The sequence below is a fragment of the Neofelis nebulosa genome, chromosome 7, assembly GCF_028018385.1.
Source record: "Neofelis nebulosa isolate mNeoNeb1 chromosome 7, mNeoNeb1.pri, whole genome shotgun sequence".
Lineage (NCBI taxonomy): Eukaryota > Metazoa > Chordata > Mammalia > Carnivora > Felidae > Neofelis > Neofelis nebulosa.
The window spans coordinates 42,315,690-42,334,474 of record NC_080788.1 but is presented as its reverse complement, the minus strand read 5'-3'; the positions used below and the strand labels follow the sequence as shown (position 1 = coordinate 42,334,474).

Genomic DNA, 18,785 nt, shown 5'->3' with positions numbered 1-18,785 from the left:
GATTAAGCAGATCTTCATATATTTATTGGCCATTTGGATCATTCTTTTTTTTTTTTTTTTGAGTTGTAAGAGTTGTTTATTTTTTAAATTTTTTTATATGAAATTTATTCTCAAATTGGTTTCCATACAACACCCAGTGCTCATCCCAACAGGTGCGCTCCTTAATGCCCATCACCCACTTTCCTCTCCCCTCCCACCCCCCATCAACCTTCAGTTTATTCTCAGTATTTAAGAGTGTCTTATGGTTTGCCTCCTTCCTTCTCTGTAACTTTTTTACCCTCCCTTCTCCTCCTCCCTGGTCTTCTGTTGAGTTTCTCAGGATCCAGATATGAGTGAAAACATATGGTATCTGTCTTTCTCTGCCTGACTTACTTCACTTAGCATAACACTCTCCAGTTCCATCCATGTTGCTACAAATGGCCAGATTTCAGTCATTCTCATTGCCAAGTAGTGTTCCATTATATATATAAACCACATCTTCTTTTTTTTTTTAATTTTTTTTTTTAACGTTTATTTGGTTTTTTGAGACAGAGAGAGACAGAGGATGAACGGGGGAGGGTCAGAGAGAGAGAGAGAGACAGAATCTGAAACGGGCTCCAGGCTCTGAGCTGTCAGCACAGAGCCCGACGTGGGGCTCGAATTCACGGACCGCGAGACCATGACCTGAGCCGAAGTCGGTCGCTCAACCGACTGAGCCACCCAGGTGGCCCAAAACCACATCTTCTTTATCCATTCATCAGTTGATGGACATTTAGGCTCTTTCCATAATTTGGCTATTGTTGAAAGTGCTGCTATAAACATTGGGGTATAAGTACCCTTATGCGTCAGCACTCCTGTATCCCTTGAGTAAATTCCTAGCAGTACTATTGCTGCGTCATAGGGTAGATCTATTTTTAATTTTTTGAGGAACCTCCACACTGTTTTCCAGAGCAGCTGTACCAGTTTGCATTCTCACCAACATTGCAAGAGGGTTCCTGTTTCTCAACATCCTCGCCAGCATCTATAGTCTCCTGATTTGTTCATTTTAGCCACTCTGACTGGCATGAGGTGGTATCTCAGTGTGGTTTTGATTTGTATTTCCCTAATGAGGAGTGACGTTGAGCATCTCTTCATGTGCCTCTTGGCCATCTGGATGTCTTCTTTAGAGAAGTGTCTATTCATGTCTTCTGCCCATTTCTTCACTGGATTATTTATTTTTGGGGTGTGGAGTTTGGTGAGCTCTTTATAGATTTTGGATACTAGCCCTTTGTCTGATATGTCATTTGCAAATATCTTTCCCCATTCCATCGATTGCCTTTTAGTTTTATTGATTGTTTCCTTTTCAGTGCAGAGCTTTTTATCTTGGTGAGGTCCCAATTCATTTTTTGCTTTTAATTCCCTTGCCTTTGGAGATGTGTCAAGTAAGCAATTGCTGCAGCTGAGGTCAGAGAGGTTTTTTCCTGCTTTCTCCTCTAGGGTTTTGATGGTTTCCTGTCTCACATTCAGGTCCTTCATCTATTTTGAGTTTATTTTTGTGAATGGTGTAAGTTAGTGGTCTAGTTTCATTCTTCTGCATGTTGCTGTCCAGTTCTCCCAGCACCATTTGTTAAAGAGACTGTCTTTTTTCCATCGGATAATTCTGTTTTTTTGAGAGCAAGAGAAAGAACAGGCATACACACGTGAGTGGGGGAGGGGGTGACAGAGAGAGAGAGCATGTGAGCAAGGGGGGGCAGAGAGAGAGAGAGAGGGAGATAGAAAATCCCAAGCAGGCTCCATGCTGTCAGCACAGAGCCCAACTCAGGGCTCGATCCCACAAATTGTGAGATTATGACCTGAGCTGAAATCAAGTCAGACGCTCAACCGACTGAGTCACCCAGGCGCCCCTGGATAATTCTTTTGTGAAGTGCCTATTCAAATCTTTTGCCTATAAATCATTTTGATTTTTAGGAGTTCTTTTTATGTTCTCCGACAAAACGTCTTTGTCAGATATACATATTGTAAATAACTTCTCCTGTACTATGGTTTATCTTTATCTCCTCATACTGTTGTCTTTTTTTATAAGCAAAGTTCCTCATTCTAATGTAGTTTAATCAATTTTTCTTTATGGTTTGCAGTTTTTGTGTTCTGTTCAATAAATACTAACCTATCTGAATTTCAAGTTTTAAAATTTGTTTATTTTACTCATTTGTGTATTCTAATTTTCTGCAACAATCACAGCTGCTTTTGTAATTGTTTAAAAGAGAAAAAAATTTAAAGAAACTAAAGAGAAATACAAAAGAGCTTAGCACCCTATAAAATAAATTAAAATTCAGTGGATTTGAGGTAAATTATTCTGAAGAATCCAGAAAATGCTCAATGCCTGCCATACCCACTGATGCCTCTTGAGAAAAGCACTTTTTCTGCATAAGTAGCTACGTGCAAAATCAGCCCATTTTCCTGGCCAGAGCTGATAGGTGGGATCATGTACAGGTATGGTGAGGGTAAGGACAGTGAGGAGCCGTGGAGGCACTTCCCCTGAAGCCCCTTATTGGCAAAGGTGTATGGTGGCAAGTTGACCCAATCAGATTCTCTCCTTTGGTACGTGTAAGTGCTGGCTTACGTGGGAACCCATCTCCTTATCTTACCCTGGCCCAGTAAAGGAAGTATCCCTCTTTCCGTCAAAGGCCAGTCCCTCCTCCTGGCCACCAGATGCAAATCTCGTTTAAGGACTTCACTCCTCTGATTGTGCCCTTTATCCCATACCACCAGCTTTTCCCTCTTTTCATCAACATACAGACATAACTTTTTGCTTTTTTTTTTTTTTTTTTTTTTTTAGAGAGCATAAGCAGGGGAGTGAGGTGGGGGGTGGGGGTGGGGAGAGAGAGAGAGAGAGAGAGAGAGAGAATGAATGAATGAATATCTTAGGTAGGCTCCACGCTTAGCTCAGAGCCCGATGCAGGGTTCCATCCCATAACTCTGGAATCATGACCTGACCCGAAATCAAGAGTCAGACACTCAACCACCTGAGCTACCCAAATGCCCCCATGTAGACATATCTTTTAAAAAAACAAAACAAAATCTCTCCTCTTGCCTTTCCCCCTCCTAGCCTTCACTCCTTTTTTTCTCTTCCACATCACAGCCAAATTTCTCAGAGTTATGTCCACTAATTTTGTCTCCACTTCTTCACCTCTCCTGCTTCTGATCCAGTCTGGCTTCTGCTCAACCACCTTCTTTGTTGTTGTTGTTGTTGTTGTTGTTGTTCTTAAAATTTTTTTTAACATTTATTTACTTTTGAGAGAGAGAGAGTGAGCACAAGTAGGGGAGGGGCAGAGCGAGGGAGACAGAGGATCTGAAGCAGGCTCTGTGCTGTGAGCACAGAGAATGATGCTGGGCTGGAACTCACCCAGCATCCCAGCTGGAGCCACCCAGGTGCTCCTCAACCACTCTTCCAAGATTGCACTTGTCAAGGTCAAAACAGACTTTCGTTTCTCCAAATCTGATGGACATTGGTGTTTTGGTTTTGGTTTTTTTTTCATTTCAGCAGCCTTTAAAAGAGTTCACCTTCTGTGAAACATTTTCCTCTTTTGACTGCTATATCACACTGTCCTGATTTTTCTTTTACCTCACTATTTGCTCTTCTCAGACCCCTTTGCTGACTCTTTCAGTACAAGTCAAGCTAACAGATTGGGGTACCTGGGGGTAACAGATTCAGTACGAGTCAAGCTAACAGATTGGGGTACTCAGTCAGTTGAATGTCCGACTTTGGCTCAGGTCATGATCCCGTGCTTCATGGGTTCGAGCCCCGTGTCGGGCTCTGTGCTGATGGCTCAGAGTCTGGAGCCTGCTTCAGATTCTGTGCCTCCCTCTCTGTCTGCCCCTCTCCTGCTTGCACTCTGTCTGTCTCCCAAAAATAAATAAACATTAAAAAAAATGTAAAAAAAAAAAAAAAAGAGTCAAGCTAATAGAAAGGTGTTGACACTTTTAATTTGCTCCTATAATACTAAGCAGCACAAACAATCTATAAATGTTCTCAGGGCTTATTCTTCTCCTTTCCCTTCTTTCTACAGTAGCTCCCTGGGTAGAGACATGGCTTTAAATACCATCTATGGGGGTGCCTGGATGGCTCAGTCAGTTGAGTATCTGACTCTTGATTTCAGCTCAGGTTATGATCCCAGGGTCATGGAATTGAGCCCCATATTGGGCTCTGCACTGGGTATGGGTCCTGCTTTAAGATTTTCTCTCTCTCTCCCTCTCTGTCTCTCTCTGTCTCTCTCTCTCTCTCTCACACACACACACACACACACATACACATTCTCTCTCTCTTTTTTAGAGAGAACTCTAAAAAATAATAATAAAATAAAAATAAAATTTTTTAAATTTTTAAATTTTATGCTTATGGATTGTGCTTTTGTATTCCTCTTTCCAGCCCAGGCCTCTCCTCTGAGCCCCATGCTCATATACTTAATGCTTACCTGACATTCCGTCCTTTGAAATCTCACAGGCATTTCACTCTTAGCGTGTCCTTATTGGACTTGATTCTTACCCATCATTTCAAGCCTGGTCTTCCTCAAGTCTTTGTCATCTCCTTAAATAGCACCATCATTTACCAAGAGCCAGAAACCTGGAAGTCATTTTGGCCTCCCCCTTTCCCTCACATTGCATCCATCAGCAAGTCCTGTCAGTTCATACTGCCCACTCTCTCCATCTCTACTGCCACCACCCTGATTTCATCAACCAGTGCAGAATCTTCCCAATGAGTCTCCCTGCTTTCACAATTGCCTCCTTTAATCCATTCTCTGCAGTTTTAAACATCTAAGCCAAGTTGTTCAGCCCCTGCATGTAAGCCTGTTCTGTGACCCTCCATTGCACTGAGGATAAAATTTACACTCCTTACCCATATGCTACATAGCTGGTCCCTGCCTTCCTCTCTGATGCCTCATCTCTTGTGCTGCCTCTCCATCCCTACACATCAGTCATAGCCCTCTCTCAGGTTCTCAGCTGCCCCAGACTCTTTGCTTTACTGTCATTCCCTCCCTCAGTCTACATGAGGCTGGCTCTCTCCTCCCAACTATGTGTCTCACTTTATGTGCCACTTACTCAGGACCTCTCCTGAGCAACCTCAATAGACCACCTTATTCTTACTTATCCTGGCACCATCACAATTAGAATTATTCTGGCTAGCATTCATCACAATGTGTAATTATTTAATTCATTTATTTGTTCTTTCATTACTTGTCTCTCTTCCTAGCATATAAGCTCCAGTAGGTAGATACTTTGGTCTTCACTGTTGTGTAACAGAGTACCTCTTGGCTTTTCACCATTGTTTTTTAAATAAACTTTTGGAAGCCTCAGCAATTATGCAGCTGAAAAAGAAATGCTGTGCCCTCTTGTTCCCTTAAATACTAAAGGTTCATACTAAAGTAACTTGGACGTGTCCTACTTTCTTGCAAATATTAAGAGCCAGCTAACACAGAAATTATTATAAACTGGGCCCAGATTATATAACATGTATCTTCTCTTGGGTATTCCATTAGATGCTGACTTCTAATTACCCTTTAGGTTTGGCATTTGAATATTGCAAAGCGCACACCTATGGGTTAGCGTCTGTTGACTAGGTTAGTTCTGTTCGTCTTTGTGAAACTCCGCAGTACATGACATACGTCATATGTTTGTTGAAACACACCCCAGCTGTTGAAAGTATCCTAGATTTTCCTTTAGCTTTGGTTACTCTACATGTTTAATAAGCTTGCTGTTACTACCCAAACTGCTTTATTTTCCTTTTGCAGACCTTCATAAGTCCTCATTATGGAATAAATTTGGTGTCAACATATATAATTGTGGTACTCATGGGCATTTGGGCATTCTTTGTTGCTGGCGGCAGCTGCCGAAGCCTGAAACTGTGCCTACTCTGCCAAGACAAGGACTTCCTCCTTTTCAATCAGCGTTCCAGATAACCTCTGACAACCAGCACCTGCCAAACAGTAAGCTGCATCTTTAGAGGAAGCACAACTGTGCCTTTTTCTAAAAATTCCTTTTCCTGGTGGGATTTAGAAAAAACAAAACCCTCTAGATAAATAAAATATGACTTCATGCAACAGCTCTCTGGAAGGATACAGCAGTGGATGTACACATCCTGGCTGCACATTAGAATCGAATCCCTTGGGGAAGCGTAAAGAATATTGATATCTGGGCTTCACCCTCCACATATAATTGGTCTGGGCATTTGGTCATTTTTAAAAGCTTTTCCCAGATGACTCTGATGTGCAGCCAGGTTGATAATCATCAGTGTCCAGATAGGAACTTTCTGAGAACACCATAAATGAATAAAAGTCCGATGTTTAGCCGTCTCTCAACTCAGCTTGTGCTGAGCAGGTAAATCTCTGACTGTCAGATCCTGCTTAGCCTTTGTCTTTTTAAGTTATGAAGTCACAAAACGCTAAAGGGCTCTCACCCCTGTGAACTTTTCATGTTCTTTATTATACCCTAAATTTATGAGAACATGGTAGGTTGTGCTTCTAAATGCAATAGTAAATTGCACTGACTTACTATGATAATTTAGCCAAAGTAAGCTAGTGATTAACAAGCTGCATTTTTTCTCGTAGTTTTACATTCTGGATTCTGCTTTTTGAGGCATTACTTTGTTCATGAGCATAGATTCAGTTTCTTTACCTAAAAATCAATTATTTTCTGATTTCTGGGAAGGTATTATAAACCAAGAATTTTTGTGCAACTTCCGTAAATCTTTCCTGGGTTTAAGGCTTTTCATGAGCTGTGCCCCGAGGCAGTGTTTACCAGCTGAGTGCTAGCAACCAGCTGGGCTAGTTGGGGTGAAGTCCATTGTTCTATCTCTGAGCAGTTCTGCAGGTTGCTGAGTGATGTACCCTGGGACACGCTTCACTAGAGCTGGTGAAAGTTCAAAAGCATGAGGAAAACAAGCCAGTAGAATGATGTTGACACTTTAAATTTGCTCCTGTGATACTAACCAGTACTTCCTCCTCCTCACCAAGTGATGTAGTGCAGAATTAGAAATATGTCTTAAACTGCCAAATCGATGCTTTTACAGAATCCGTATAATCTTTAGAGCTAGCAAATGTCTCTGGGTTTTAGTAGCAGATACAACACTCCCTTTATAGGAATACCCAAGGTGTTTGTTCAGCTTCTGAGCAACCTTTTGATTTCCTTTATAAAGAGGAAATGCCAGTGAATTGTGCCTTTACTAACTAGAAATTGCTCCCAGTTAATGGCTTTTAGAGAGTGGATGGTGTGAAATGAAAATTCCCTACACATTAAAGTGATAAGCTCAATGGATCCCATATGTGCAGTAGAACACCCAAAAGAAATGGGAGCAGCAATGAGAGAGAGCTCACCAGTGCCATGACAGATGGAAGAATTGAACGGTACTGTGATGGGAAAGAATAATGAACGTGTCTAAAGTGGAAATGTGGCCAGTGTTTTGGGCTAGCCACACATCATTCCAGGGGCCAGACCTTTCACATGAACTAGATCTTTATCGGTGAAATCTCCCCCCATGTTTAAATTATGAGAATTTCTCAATCTAGGGATTCAAGAGAAATAGGATTTCTAGAAAGGCTGTAAACAGTCCCATAGCAATTACAGTTATTACCCTAAAGTTCACTTCACAACACAAATACCGACGCTTCCACTGGAGTTTGCAGTTTTCCCCCTTTATACCAAGTTTTCCTTAGATGAAAAGAGCCACAGGAAGAGTCAGAGGCCTAGAGACTGAGCAGTGAAATTTACTGTGCAGAGTTAAGGGAAACAGGATACCCACTGAACTGCCCTTTATTCCTATAGGAATGTGGTGTTCTTTGATGAACAGAATAAGAAAAACAGATAGTTGCTTACTAGTATTGACTTACACATCTCTTAAATGGATAGTCTGATAAAATGTTTGATCTGTAAAGTATTGAAAAATCCGAGAATATTAGTCGTACACATTCCTGCCCTCTGAGGATATCCTCTGTGCTTTAATAGTTTAATATTAAGTAAAGAAGCTGGGATATGGTACAATCTTATTTATAAAAATTTCTCAGGCCAGAGGAAAATTTTCTTTGATGCTAAGACTCTTGTCTGAGGAAATTATTTTTGACTCCCTATGAATAAAGGAACTTTGTAATCCTGATTTCTCTTAAAATGTGAGCATTGCCATAGTCAGCTTAGGCACTGTTGTCATAAATAGCCCAGATTTGCCTGATGCCAAGGACACCCAGAAAGAGAGGAGAGGATAGTATTCCTCTGTTGCTGTGTATATATCGAGGTGCCTTTTTTTTTTTTTAAACATTTGTTATCTATGGTGAGCCTTCTGAGCCCTGATAGTATTTGTAGAGGAGGTGGTGTTGATCTTTTATGTTTTCCTCCACACCAAGCTTTCTCAGTTTGGAAGGAAATGTGGGTTATAGAGTTAAAGTTGACCTTGGAATATGAATATTGTTGCAGTGCTTGAATATCTTGCCATGTGATTAATAGAGATTGGTTTTGTTGCTCTCTAATAAATTTGTATTTATTTTGTATTCATTTAAGTCAGTAGTTGTAACTGCAGAAGTTTTGTTACCTCAATCCTGGCCCACCTGGCTGGTCATATAGTAAGTAGCAGTTTCTTTTAGAGCATCTAATGAAAACATGGCTGAAAGGAAGAAATGATGATAATGGCAGATTGTCTAGAAAATGGTTTTTGTTCTCAATGTTAATTTTTTATTTTAAATCACACTTCAGTGTTTGCTGAGAGTGGTAGATTCACATCAAAAATATTAGGTGTTCTTATCCATAGAGTTGGTGCAGTATATAAGCAGCTGTTGACAGAAGCTTCCTCGTACCTGCTACTCCTCCCACTTCCCAGTCACCTCATACTAGCGCCAAGACAGGGATTAGCTGTCATTATGGGCCTGAGGGCTCCAGGGAGGCCAGGGTGGCGGCCTGTCTTGGGCAGCGGCAGCCTGATCCCCAGGAAGAGCTCCTTGAAGGTGCTAGCTTTCGTTAGCTAACTGTTTCTTAGGCCCTGCTATTCCTAACTCTGGGTGGACCAAGTAGGTATCACAACAAACCAATTTTAAAGTGCTTTGCTTAGAGCATTTTGTTTATGATTGCAATGTTTACAGTTCTCATTTAATACAAGGCTTTACTTCTATTAAATTCTAGTGTTTAGAGAGGTGGGGTACTGTATGTATCATTTTATGTAAGTATGCAATATGTATCATTTTATATAAGTTATGCCGTTATGTCATGTATCCTTGTAATGTCAGGCCTTGCGTTCAGTACACAATGCAATAGACTCTTTGCAGACCTGTATTTTTCAGTGAACAATAAAAATATTGTTTGGCACTATTCATTTCCCATGTTTCCTCTTTTTGGAGTAGTGTATCCTTCAGTATGTGTTGTTACAGTTTTTGTCTCTTATAAAACTTGGCTGTATATTCTGTTGTTTATGACTGGTCAGCTCTGAGACTTTTTAAAGAGAAATCTTTGTTACCTTAAAGTTCCTAAGGCCTATTTCATTTCTGTGTGTTCAGAAACAGTTTGGTGCAGAGAAGTTCTTTGAGGTGTTCTAAACCAAGTGGAAGATTATTCTTGAAGATGCTAGAATCACCTTGAAAAATCTCCTCTAAGTAATTTTTTTAAAAAAGTTTATTTTGAGAGAGAGAGAGAGAGAGAGAGAGAGAGGGAGAGCATGAGCAGAGGAGGGACAGAGAGAGAAGGAGAGAGAGAGAATCCCAAGTAGGCTCTGCACTGTCAGTGTGGAACCCGATGTGGGGCTTGAACTCACCAAACTGTGAGATCATGACCTGAGCCTAAGTTGGACACTCAACCGACTAAGCCACCCAGGCATCCATCTTTCTAAGTAATTGTAAAACAATGAATTTATAAAACAGCATGTAATAGTGGCTAAAGATGGGAATTGGTTGACAAAGAGAGTATAGTTTACTTTCTACCCAGCGACCCTGAGCAGCCTATAGAGTCCTTATGTTTTTTTCTCTCCTTGATGTGGAGGCAGGGCAGCTGAGGCATTGAGCTTGGCTTTCACCATCAGACAGGCTGTGAAGAGAATTGTTATGGCCTGAAACGCAAACCATGTGATACCTGTTCACTCTGGTTTGAAATGAGGCTGCTCAGGTTTATGTTGACTGTGTTATTCTGTGAAATAACCTCAGAGACCAAGAGCCTTTTGGTTGTAACTTGTAAGCCAGTGGAAGAGATGTACATTCTGTAGGTAATAGCCCAGATTTGTGTACAATTTTTTGGCCCCTTCCCACTGAAACTGTGGCTCTAGTTTAATTGATATTTAGTTGGAACAAGGATTTCTCTGTGACCAGCCTCAACACATGAGAAACCTCCAGTGGAAAGAAGTACATATTTTATCTACATCTCATTGAAAATGTTGAATAGAAGGAGCTACTTAACTGGCTTTTGGATTTATCTTAGTAAAAGAATTGGGGACTTGACACATTCTAAGGCGACTGTAATTATGAGCCCTGAGCAGGTCCTGGCTTTAAGACTCAATAATACAAGGTACATGTTGCATGAGTGTGGATCACTATAAACCTTTCTTCGATTTTGTAGTAAACCATTCTTTTTTCAGTGCTTGAGCAAAATCAGAGATGGAGTTTGTAGTGTTTAATCAGGGCCTAGCATGCACAGAACACTGTATTAGATACTTTAAAAAGATGGAAAAGAACAAGATGGTGGAGATCTTTGTTCTCTGGGAACATGTAATCTCACCGCACAGATTAAAACACATAAATATTACTTTAAGGCAACTAAAAATGTACTACCAATTATGAAATAATACAGAATAGCTTGAGTGCATGATACTTGCAATTTTAGTGGTAGATGAAAGGCACCTAGGTAATGGATGTAGATCCAGAGGAGAAGGTGTGACTGAGGACTGAACCCTGGGAAACTCCCAGCTGAGAGGTTGGAAAGGGGAAGTGGAATTGTGCCCTGAAGGAGGGAGGAAAACCGGGAGGTGGCCTGAGAGGGGAAAGTATGTCACATACTGTTGGATAATGAGTAAGATGAGAAGTGAGAATTGATCGTTGCATATGAAGAGATGGAATTTCATTGTATGGATGAACACCTAAATGGAGTGGGTTATAAATATTGGGGGATAAGGACATAGACACAGCATATTGGGTACAGACAACCATTATAATTGTAGTAGAATGTACTACATTGTGCAGTAGAATTGTGTAGAATGGGATGATAGCCTGAGGAGTATGAGGGGGCAACAGAGGGTGTCTTTCTTCCCCCCCAACCCCCATAATTTATCATTATAACAACATGTTTGTATGAAGATGGGAATTATTTAGTGGAAAGGGAAAATTGATTGATGCAGGAGATGGGGAGGATAGTTGCCAGAGCAAAGTACCTGAGGGAAGAGTAGAGTGAAATTTTTAGTATTAAATGCTTATATTGGGTAAGTCAGAATGCTTAAAATAGATGACTTCAAGCTTTTTCTTAAGAAACTAGAAAAAGAGCAAACTAAAGTTTACAAAATAAGCAGAAGAAAGGAAATAATGAAAAGAATAGCAAAAATCACATAGCAGAAAAACAATGGAGAATTTCAATAAAACAAAAATCTAGCTCTTTGAGAAAATCACTACAATTGATAAAGCTCTGGCCAGATTGGTAAGGGAAAAAAAGAGGGTACAAATTATGACTATCACTACAGATCCTACGTTTATTAAATAAAAATAGAATATTATAAACAACTTAATGCCAATAAATTAAAAACTTAGATGAAATGGACAAATAGCTTTAACAACTCACCCAAGAAGAAATTGAAAATCTGAATGACTCTTCAGACTATGATAATTATTTATTAAACCTGCACACCATATACTGAGTAACAGGAACTGAAATAGGCTTTTAGTGTAAATTTTAATCTGAGCAGAAGTTGGATTGTATTAAATGTTTGTTGCAGCTCTAAGTACCAGAGGCTTCAGATTCCTCTAGTGTCCTGTTTTGGTCTCCCCTCTTGACTTTGGGCTTCTCTATATGCTCCTTGTCAAAGAAAGTCTAAGTCTTACAGCTCTTTCAGCTATAATCCACTGTTATTATGTTGGAAACCTATTGGTGTGACAGTAAAAGACATAAGAGAAAGAAGGTGTCCTATGCTCTTAAGAATAAATTTCAATTTTGTAGTGGGCCTGCATCCTTAAACTAAGCGTCTCTTAACTTTTTACCCACCCTGGGTAAGACAGGAAAGCCAAAGAGGGCTAGAGTGGGAGGAATGCCTTCCCCCCCAGGTAGGATAAGGCTCTTATAAGGTCTTTTTCTGTGGAGAGTAAGTCTTTGTTATGGATAACACTGGGCATAATTTACGATATTTGCTCTTACCCTTTCCCTGCCTGAGCCATAGGGGATGGACCATGAGATTGTGGTCATGTTCCTAGAGGTAAAACCTAGAAAAATGTGAGCCTCTTAAGATTGTGTGCTAGTCTTAGGGATTTCTCACTGTTAGGCTACTACACACTCAGACTGCAGCAGTTTGTTAAAATTAGCCTGTAAGTGTCCCTATCTGTTTATGACTCTGGTGGCTTCTGCCCTAGGCAAGCAAATCTCAGTTGTGACTCTGCAGATTCCCCTGTCTTTCAAGATTTCAGGGTGGTGGCCTGTCCTGAGACTCAGTTCTCTAAGAAGTGCAAAGCATTATTGATTGTTAATTGGTTTAGTGTTTTCTTGTTGTAAGGATGGGAGCGACAACTTCCAAACTCTTTACTTATTGGAGCTAACCAGAATTCCCCTGTCTCTATTAAAGAAATTGAATTTGTAGTTTTCATGAGGGCAATTCCTAGAAGGCTTCACTGGAGAATTCTACCACACAGAAAGAAGAAAGGAGAAGGAAACAATACTGATTCTACACAAACTGTTCTACAAAATAGAAGAGATGGCACACTGTCCAGTTCATTCTATGAGCATTACCAATGATAACAAGACCAGACAAAGATATTATAAAGGAAAACAAAAATAAAAGCTACAGATCAGTATCTATCATGTATAAACATGTAAAAATCTTCAACAGTCTTTTGGCAAATTGAATCCAGTAATATATAAAAGATAAGATGCATGTGACCAAATGGAGTTTATTCCAATAATAAAAAATTAGTTTAACATATAAATACCATTCAGTTCACCACGTTAACAGACTAAAACAAACAAACATGATCATGTCAACAGATCCAAAAAAGCTTTTGACAAAATCTAAATTCCATTTTTTTAAATTAAATCTCAGCAAACTAGGAATAGAAAGGGATTTCTCTGACCTGAAAAGAAGACATCTGTGTAAAACCTGTATCTAAGGCCATGCCTAATGATAAAGTACTGAATGCTGTCTCCACTAAGATTGAAAACAAGGCAAGAATGTCCACATTCACCACTTTGATTCAACATTGTACTGGAGGTACAAAAAGACAAAAGGAAATAAGTCATCGATCAAAAAGGAAGAAATAAAATTTTCTTTTTCAGATAATATGAATTATTAGTGTAGAAAATCCTAAGGAAGCTACAGAAAGGTGATTACAACTAATTAGTGAACTTAGTAGGGTCATAGGATATAAGACCAACATAGAAAAATCAATCATGTTTCTCTATACAAGCAGCAAACAATTGGAAATTGAAATTGGTTGGCTCTCTGGAACTAGTTTGCTTCTCAAACTGTAGTGAAGGGCCATTTTAAAAACACCTTCTAATTCATTGCAGATCAATACTTTTGTAAAATACAACAAAAATGAATTATTATAAAAATGTAATAAAACATTCAAATTACAAACCCAAAATTGTTGTTGTTAGAGTCAACAGATATAAAATTACATTCAGTAAATAAACCAAAGCAAACATAGAGGAAAAAAAGAATTACTAAAATGTATACGTTTTATTGACCATGTGCTTATAGGCAGTTAATATGGAACCAATATTATACTCAAAACTTTCTGTTCTATAATAACTGAACAAAATGTCATAATGAAAAGGATATTCTCCATGTTGAATGCCTGTTTAACACACCATGAAGCTTTTTTATGTGATAAATAATCTTGTATCCTGTTTCTTAATTTACCTAGTCTTTTCAAAGAATAAAGCATATTGATAGTATTTCTGTGTTTATCATACTAGTTACCAAAATATACCATAAATCTACAATAATGGATATGGATAGAAGATTCAGGGGCAGGCCAATGTGTATATGAAAATCTAGTATATAATAAAATCAGCATTTTAAATTAACAGGGGAGGAATCAGCTATTCAATATTTGGGCTATTTGATAATTTGATTATATTCGGGGGGGAAATGTACAGCCAGGTCTTTCACTTTTACTGTAAAACAAAATCTAAACATTAAAAATTCAAATGCAAGAAGTAAAACTATAAAAGAACTAGAAAAAAATTAGACTACAGTTGATCCTTGAAAAATGTGGGGGGAAAGTGGTGTTGACTCCCCCGCCCCCTGCATGCAGTTGAAAAATCTGTGCATGACTTTTGACTCCCTAAAAACTCAACTACCACTAGCCTTACTGTTGACTGGAAGCCTTACTGATGACATAAATAGCCAATTATCACATTTTATGTGTTATATGTATTACATACTGTTTTCTTAAAGTAAGCTACAGAAAAGAAAATGTTATTCAAAAATTATAAGAGAATGGGAATGCAAGCTGGTGCAGCCACTCTGGAAAACAGTATGGAGGTTCCTCAAAAAACTAAAAATAGAACTACCCTACGACCCAGCAATTGCACTACTAGGCATTTATCCAAGGGATACAGGTGTGCTGTTTTAAAGGGACACATGCACCCCCATGTTTATAGCAGCACTATCAACAATAGTCAAAGTATGGAAAGAGCCCAAATGTCCATCGATGGATGAATGGATAAAGAAGATGTGGTATGTATATATACAATCAAAACGAATGAAATCTTGCCATTTGCAACTGCATGGATGGAACTGGAGGGTATTAGGCTAAGTGAAATTAGAGAAAGACAAAAATCATATGCCTTCACTCATATGAGGACTTTAAGAGACAAAATAGATGAACATAAGGAAAGGGAAACAAAAATAATATAAAAACAGGGAGGGGGACAAAACAGAAGAGACTCATAAATATGGAGAACAAACTGAGGGTTACTGGAGGGGTAGTGGGAGGGAGGATGGGCTAAATGGGTAAGGGGAATTAAGGAATCTATTTCTGAAATTGTTGCACTATATGCTAACTAATTTGGATGTAAATTTTAAAAAATAAAAAATAAAATTGAAAAAAATTGTAAGAGAAAATACATGTATAGTACTGTACCGTATTAACATTGTAAGTTTACATCATCTGTTTACAAGATGAATTGTCTGTCAGTACCTACATCAGTATTGCCTCAAATGATACAAAACACTGTAAATGTTATATGTATTACTAACACTAGACATCAAAAATGAAAAGATAATGTGAAAAAGAAACTCATATTTATTTACAGGTATAAGAACTCATACATTGAGAAGCAGCAATATGATTGCTTTATGGTAACCATATTTTTATGTAATCAATAAGATTGCTTCATGGTAGCCTAGCCTACACTCTGATGAATTAATTGTTATAAGATTATTATGGCTTACAGTATTACAGTCATATTCATAATCCAGTATTGGAAATATTGTTGCTAAAAAAAAAACGGTTGTGATGATAGGCTGATATGCAGTTTCTCTAATTATAAGAAGCATACTGTAATTCCTGAAAGCAAAATTATCAAACAGAAAACTAACACATTATTAACTTTATGTTAAATATCACTCACCTTATGTCTATGTGAGGATAGGCTCTCCACTCCCATACAGGTTTCACATGCAGTGTTCTACATGATGAGCACTTAGGCGATGATGGTAATGGTGACACAAAATGTCTCACACAATTATTGTACAGTTGTTAGATTTTCATATGAAGACACTCACATATATGCATAACACATAAGTTTGTTGGCTGTACAGCATGATTGATTATTAAATGGAAGTGAATCACCATAAAGGTTTTCATCCTCATCATCTTCACATTGAGTAGGCTGAGGAGGTGGAGAAAGGAAGGATCGGTCTTGCTATCTCAGGGCTGGCAGAGGTGGAAGAGGTCAAAGGGGAGGCAGGAGAGGCAGGCACACTCAGTGTAACTTTATGGAAATACATCGCAACTTCTGACTTTTTGTATTTTCATTTCTCTAAAAATGCTTCTATCCAGTATCAATTGTTTTTCCACCGTTTGTTTTAGTTTCGGTGCCTGTATCATAGAAGGGTCCATGTTGTAGAAGTCACAAGCGGTCTTGAATAATCAGAACCCTTCTGCCAGATTGTCTAACATCAACTTGTTTTCTGGCTTCTGTGACTCCTTCTTTGTCTCCTTCCTCATCGTCTGGCACTATTTCCAAAGCATTCATTTCCATCAAGTTGTCTTCTGTTCATTTTTCTGGTGTGGTGTCTATTAGCTCTTGAATTTCTCTAAGATCCTTGAAACTCTCACCCTCCACCTTTTTTTGCCATATATAATCTCTATGGCTGGCCCTGTTGTAAATCCTTTGAAGTCATGTTTAACATCTGAGCACAGCTTTCTCCAGCAGGAATTTATTGTTCCTGGCTTGATGCTTTCATGGCTTTTTCTATAACAATGATTGAATCTTCAATGATGTGATCCTTCCAGACTTTCATAATGTTTTCCCTTTCAGGGTTCTTTTCCATAGTGTTGACTATCCTTTCCATAGAGTATTATGTGTAATGAACCCTAAAGGTCTTAATGACCCCCTGATCTAGAGACTGAATTAGAGATAATTGTGTTTGTGGGTAAGTAAACCACTTTGATGCCTTCTGTGATGAGCTCATGGAGTTCTGGGTGAGTAGGGACATTGTCCAGTATCATAAGAACTTTAAAAGGCAGTCACTTACTAGAGATCCTGTCTGGCTCAGTAGGAACAGCATGCAGTTCTTGATCTTGGGGTGGTGAGTTCAAGCCCCACATTGGGTGTAGAGATTACAAAAAAAAATAAACATTAAAAAAAAAAAAAAGCCTGGCTGTCACTTACTGGCAAGGTATTTCCTAACTTCAGGAACATTGATGGAACCAATCCAGAAGAAGAGTTCTGTTGTCCTCTTGTCGTATAACCAAAAGATTGGCACCTGGTCTTTTTTTCCCTTCAAGGCTCTGAGCTGAGTAGCATTACAGATAAGGACAACCCTGACTGCATCTGCACAGAACAGTAGAGGTAGCCTATTCCTTCCTGCCTTAAATCCTGTTGCTTAATTCTTTATTAAGAAATGTCCTTTGTGGCTTTTTCTTCCCCCCTAGAATAGGGCACTTTTGTCTGTATTAAAAACCTGTTCAGGCAGATAATTCTTTTTTCAACAGTGATTTTCTTAACAGTGACTAGGAGCTCATCTGTTGCCTCTTGGTTGGCAGAAGCTGTTTCTCTTGTTATCTTGACACTTTTTAAGCCAAACCTCTTTCTAAAAGTATCAAACCACTCTGCTGGCATTAAATTTTACAGCTTTCAATCCTTCACCTTCCTTTTGCTCTGAGTTGTCACATAATCACTTTTCTTTTTCTCAAATCATGATTAGAGTATATAGGAATGCCTTTCTTATAGCAAGCCTGCACTCACATTAAGGGTGCATTTTCAGTACAAGATAAAGGTGTTTTGCAAAAAAGTGCAAGATTTTTTGCACCTGCTGTCATAGCTGCAGTGACAGCTTTGTGAATTTCGGTTTTGTTGTTGTTGTTGTTTCCCACAATGGTCCTTACACTGGATTAATTTGCCTTGGAAAAGCAGGCAACCGCAGCTGCAGACCTCAAAGTATGGTGCAATTCCACTTTTTCTTGTAACGTCGTGACTTCTGTTTCTTGGCAATGTTTCCAGCATTACTTAGTGGTACTTCAGAAGGGTCCTGTAGTGGTATTCAAGGTTTATAGTATTGCACTAAACATAATGAAAACTATGTGAGACCTGAGAGAGATCACTTTTTACTGTGATATGCAAAAATACTGGAGAGGTAAAATTGGTCATGCAGAGACGATTAGCGTCACACAGCGTTTTAAGCAGATGCTTGCAATGCTTGAGTCCACCTCAATAGCAACAGGAGGTGGCTGTGAACTATTACAGTAGTACGTTATGGATTGCAGTTAATTTTATGCAGTTAAGATTTAATGCTGCATTTTTGTGTGTTTACATTTCTCCTGACTAAATGGCGCCATGTAGGTAAACTTTCACTTTTTATGATAGATTTGTGTATATTTCATGGAAATAAATGATAAAGTAGACCATTATCTACATCTTTTGTATGCATGATATACCTAACATTTTCTTAATTTTTTTTATATTTCTAGGCTATGCAGTTGTCTAAGTTTTTTTAAATTGTTGCAAGTCTCCAAAATTTTTTCAATAAATTTATGGAAAAAAGTCTGCCTGTAAGTGGACCAGCACAGTTCAAACTTGTGCTGTTCACGGGTCAACTGTGGTTTCATAATCTTAAGGTAGATAGAGTATTTCTCAGCACTTTACTATAAATCACAAAGGGGAAAAAATGGATGGATTTAACTGCATAAAATTTAAAACAGCAAAAGATACCCTAAAGAAGAAGACTGGGAGAAATATCTTTGGCATATATTACAAAGAATTGCCACCTATAATATATAAGAAGCTTCTATAAATAAAAAGATGACTGATTTAGTGAAGTGATCAAAGGAGGTCAACAGATAATTCACAGTATATAAATGTAATAGCCAACAAACATAAGATAAAATGCTAAACTATTAATAATAAAAAAAATATAACACAATTTTTAGATTTATCAGATTGTC

General features: G+C 38.6%; 1 protein-coding gene and 1 long non-coding RNA gene across 9 annotated transcripts in view; one reads left to right on the top strand and one right to left on the bottom strand.

Moving 5' to 3' along the window:
* The window catches only part of APH1B (aph-1 homolog B, gamma-secretase subunit), a 140,097-nt gene that overhangs the window by 33,369 nt on the left and 87,943 nt on the right, over positions 1-18,785 (top strand). For 6 of the 8 annotated variants that reach the window (XR_009264083.1, XM_058737484.1, XM_058737482.1 and 3 more), the window contains exon 6: positions 5,745-5,939. Coding sequence is in view for 7 of the 8 variants with exons in the window: in XM_058737484.1 (XP_058593467.1) it covers positions 5,745-5,912 (168 nt within the window). In the remaining variant the exon portion in view is untranslated. Of the gene's footprint in view, positions 1-5,744; positions 9,301-18,785 lie in introns of those variants that run through there. The other 2 variants (XM_058737486.1, XM_058737480.1) reach the window with 1 other exon arrangement.
* Positions 793-17,242, bottom strand: LOC131516457 (uncharacterized). The gene is made up of 2 exons (XR_009264085.1): positions 15,748-17,242; positions 793-1,618 (listed from the first exon to the last, which is right to left on the bottom strand). It is a non-coding gene; the product is annotated as an uncharacterized LOC131516457 (long non-coding RNA).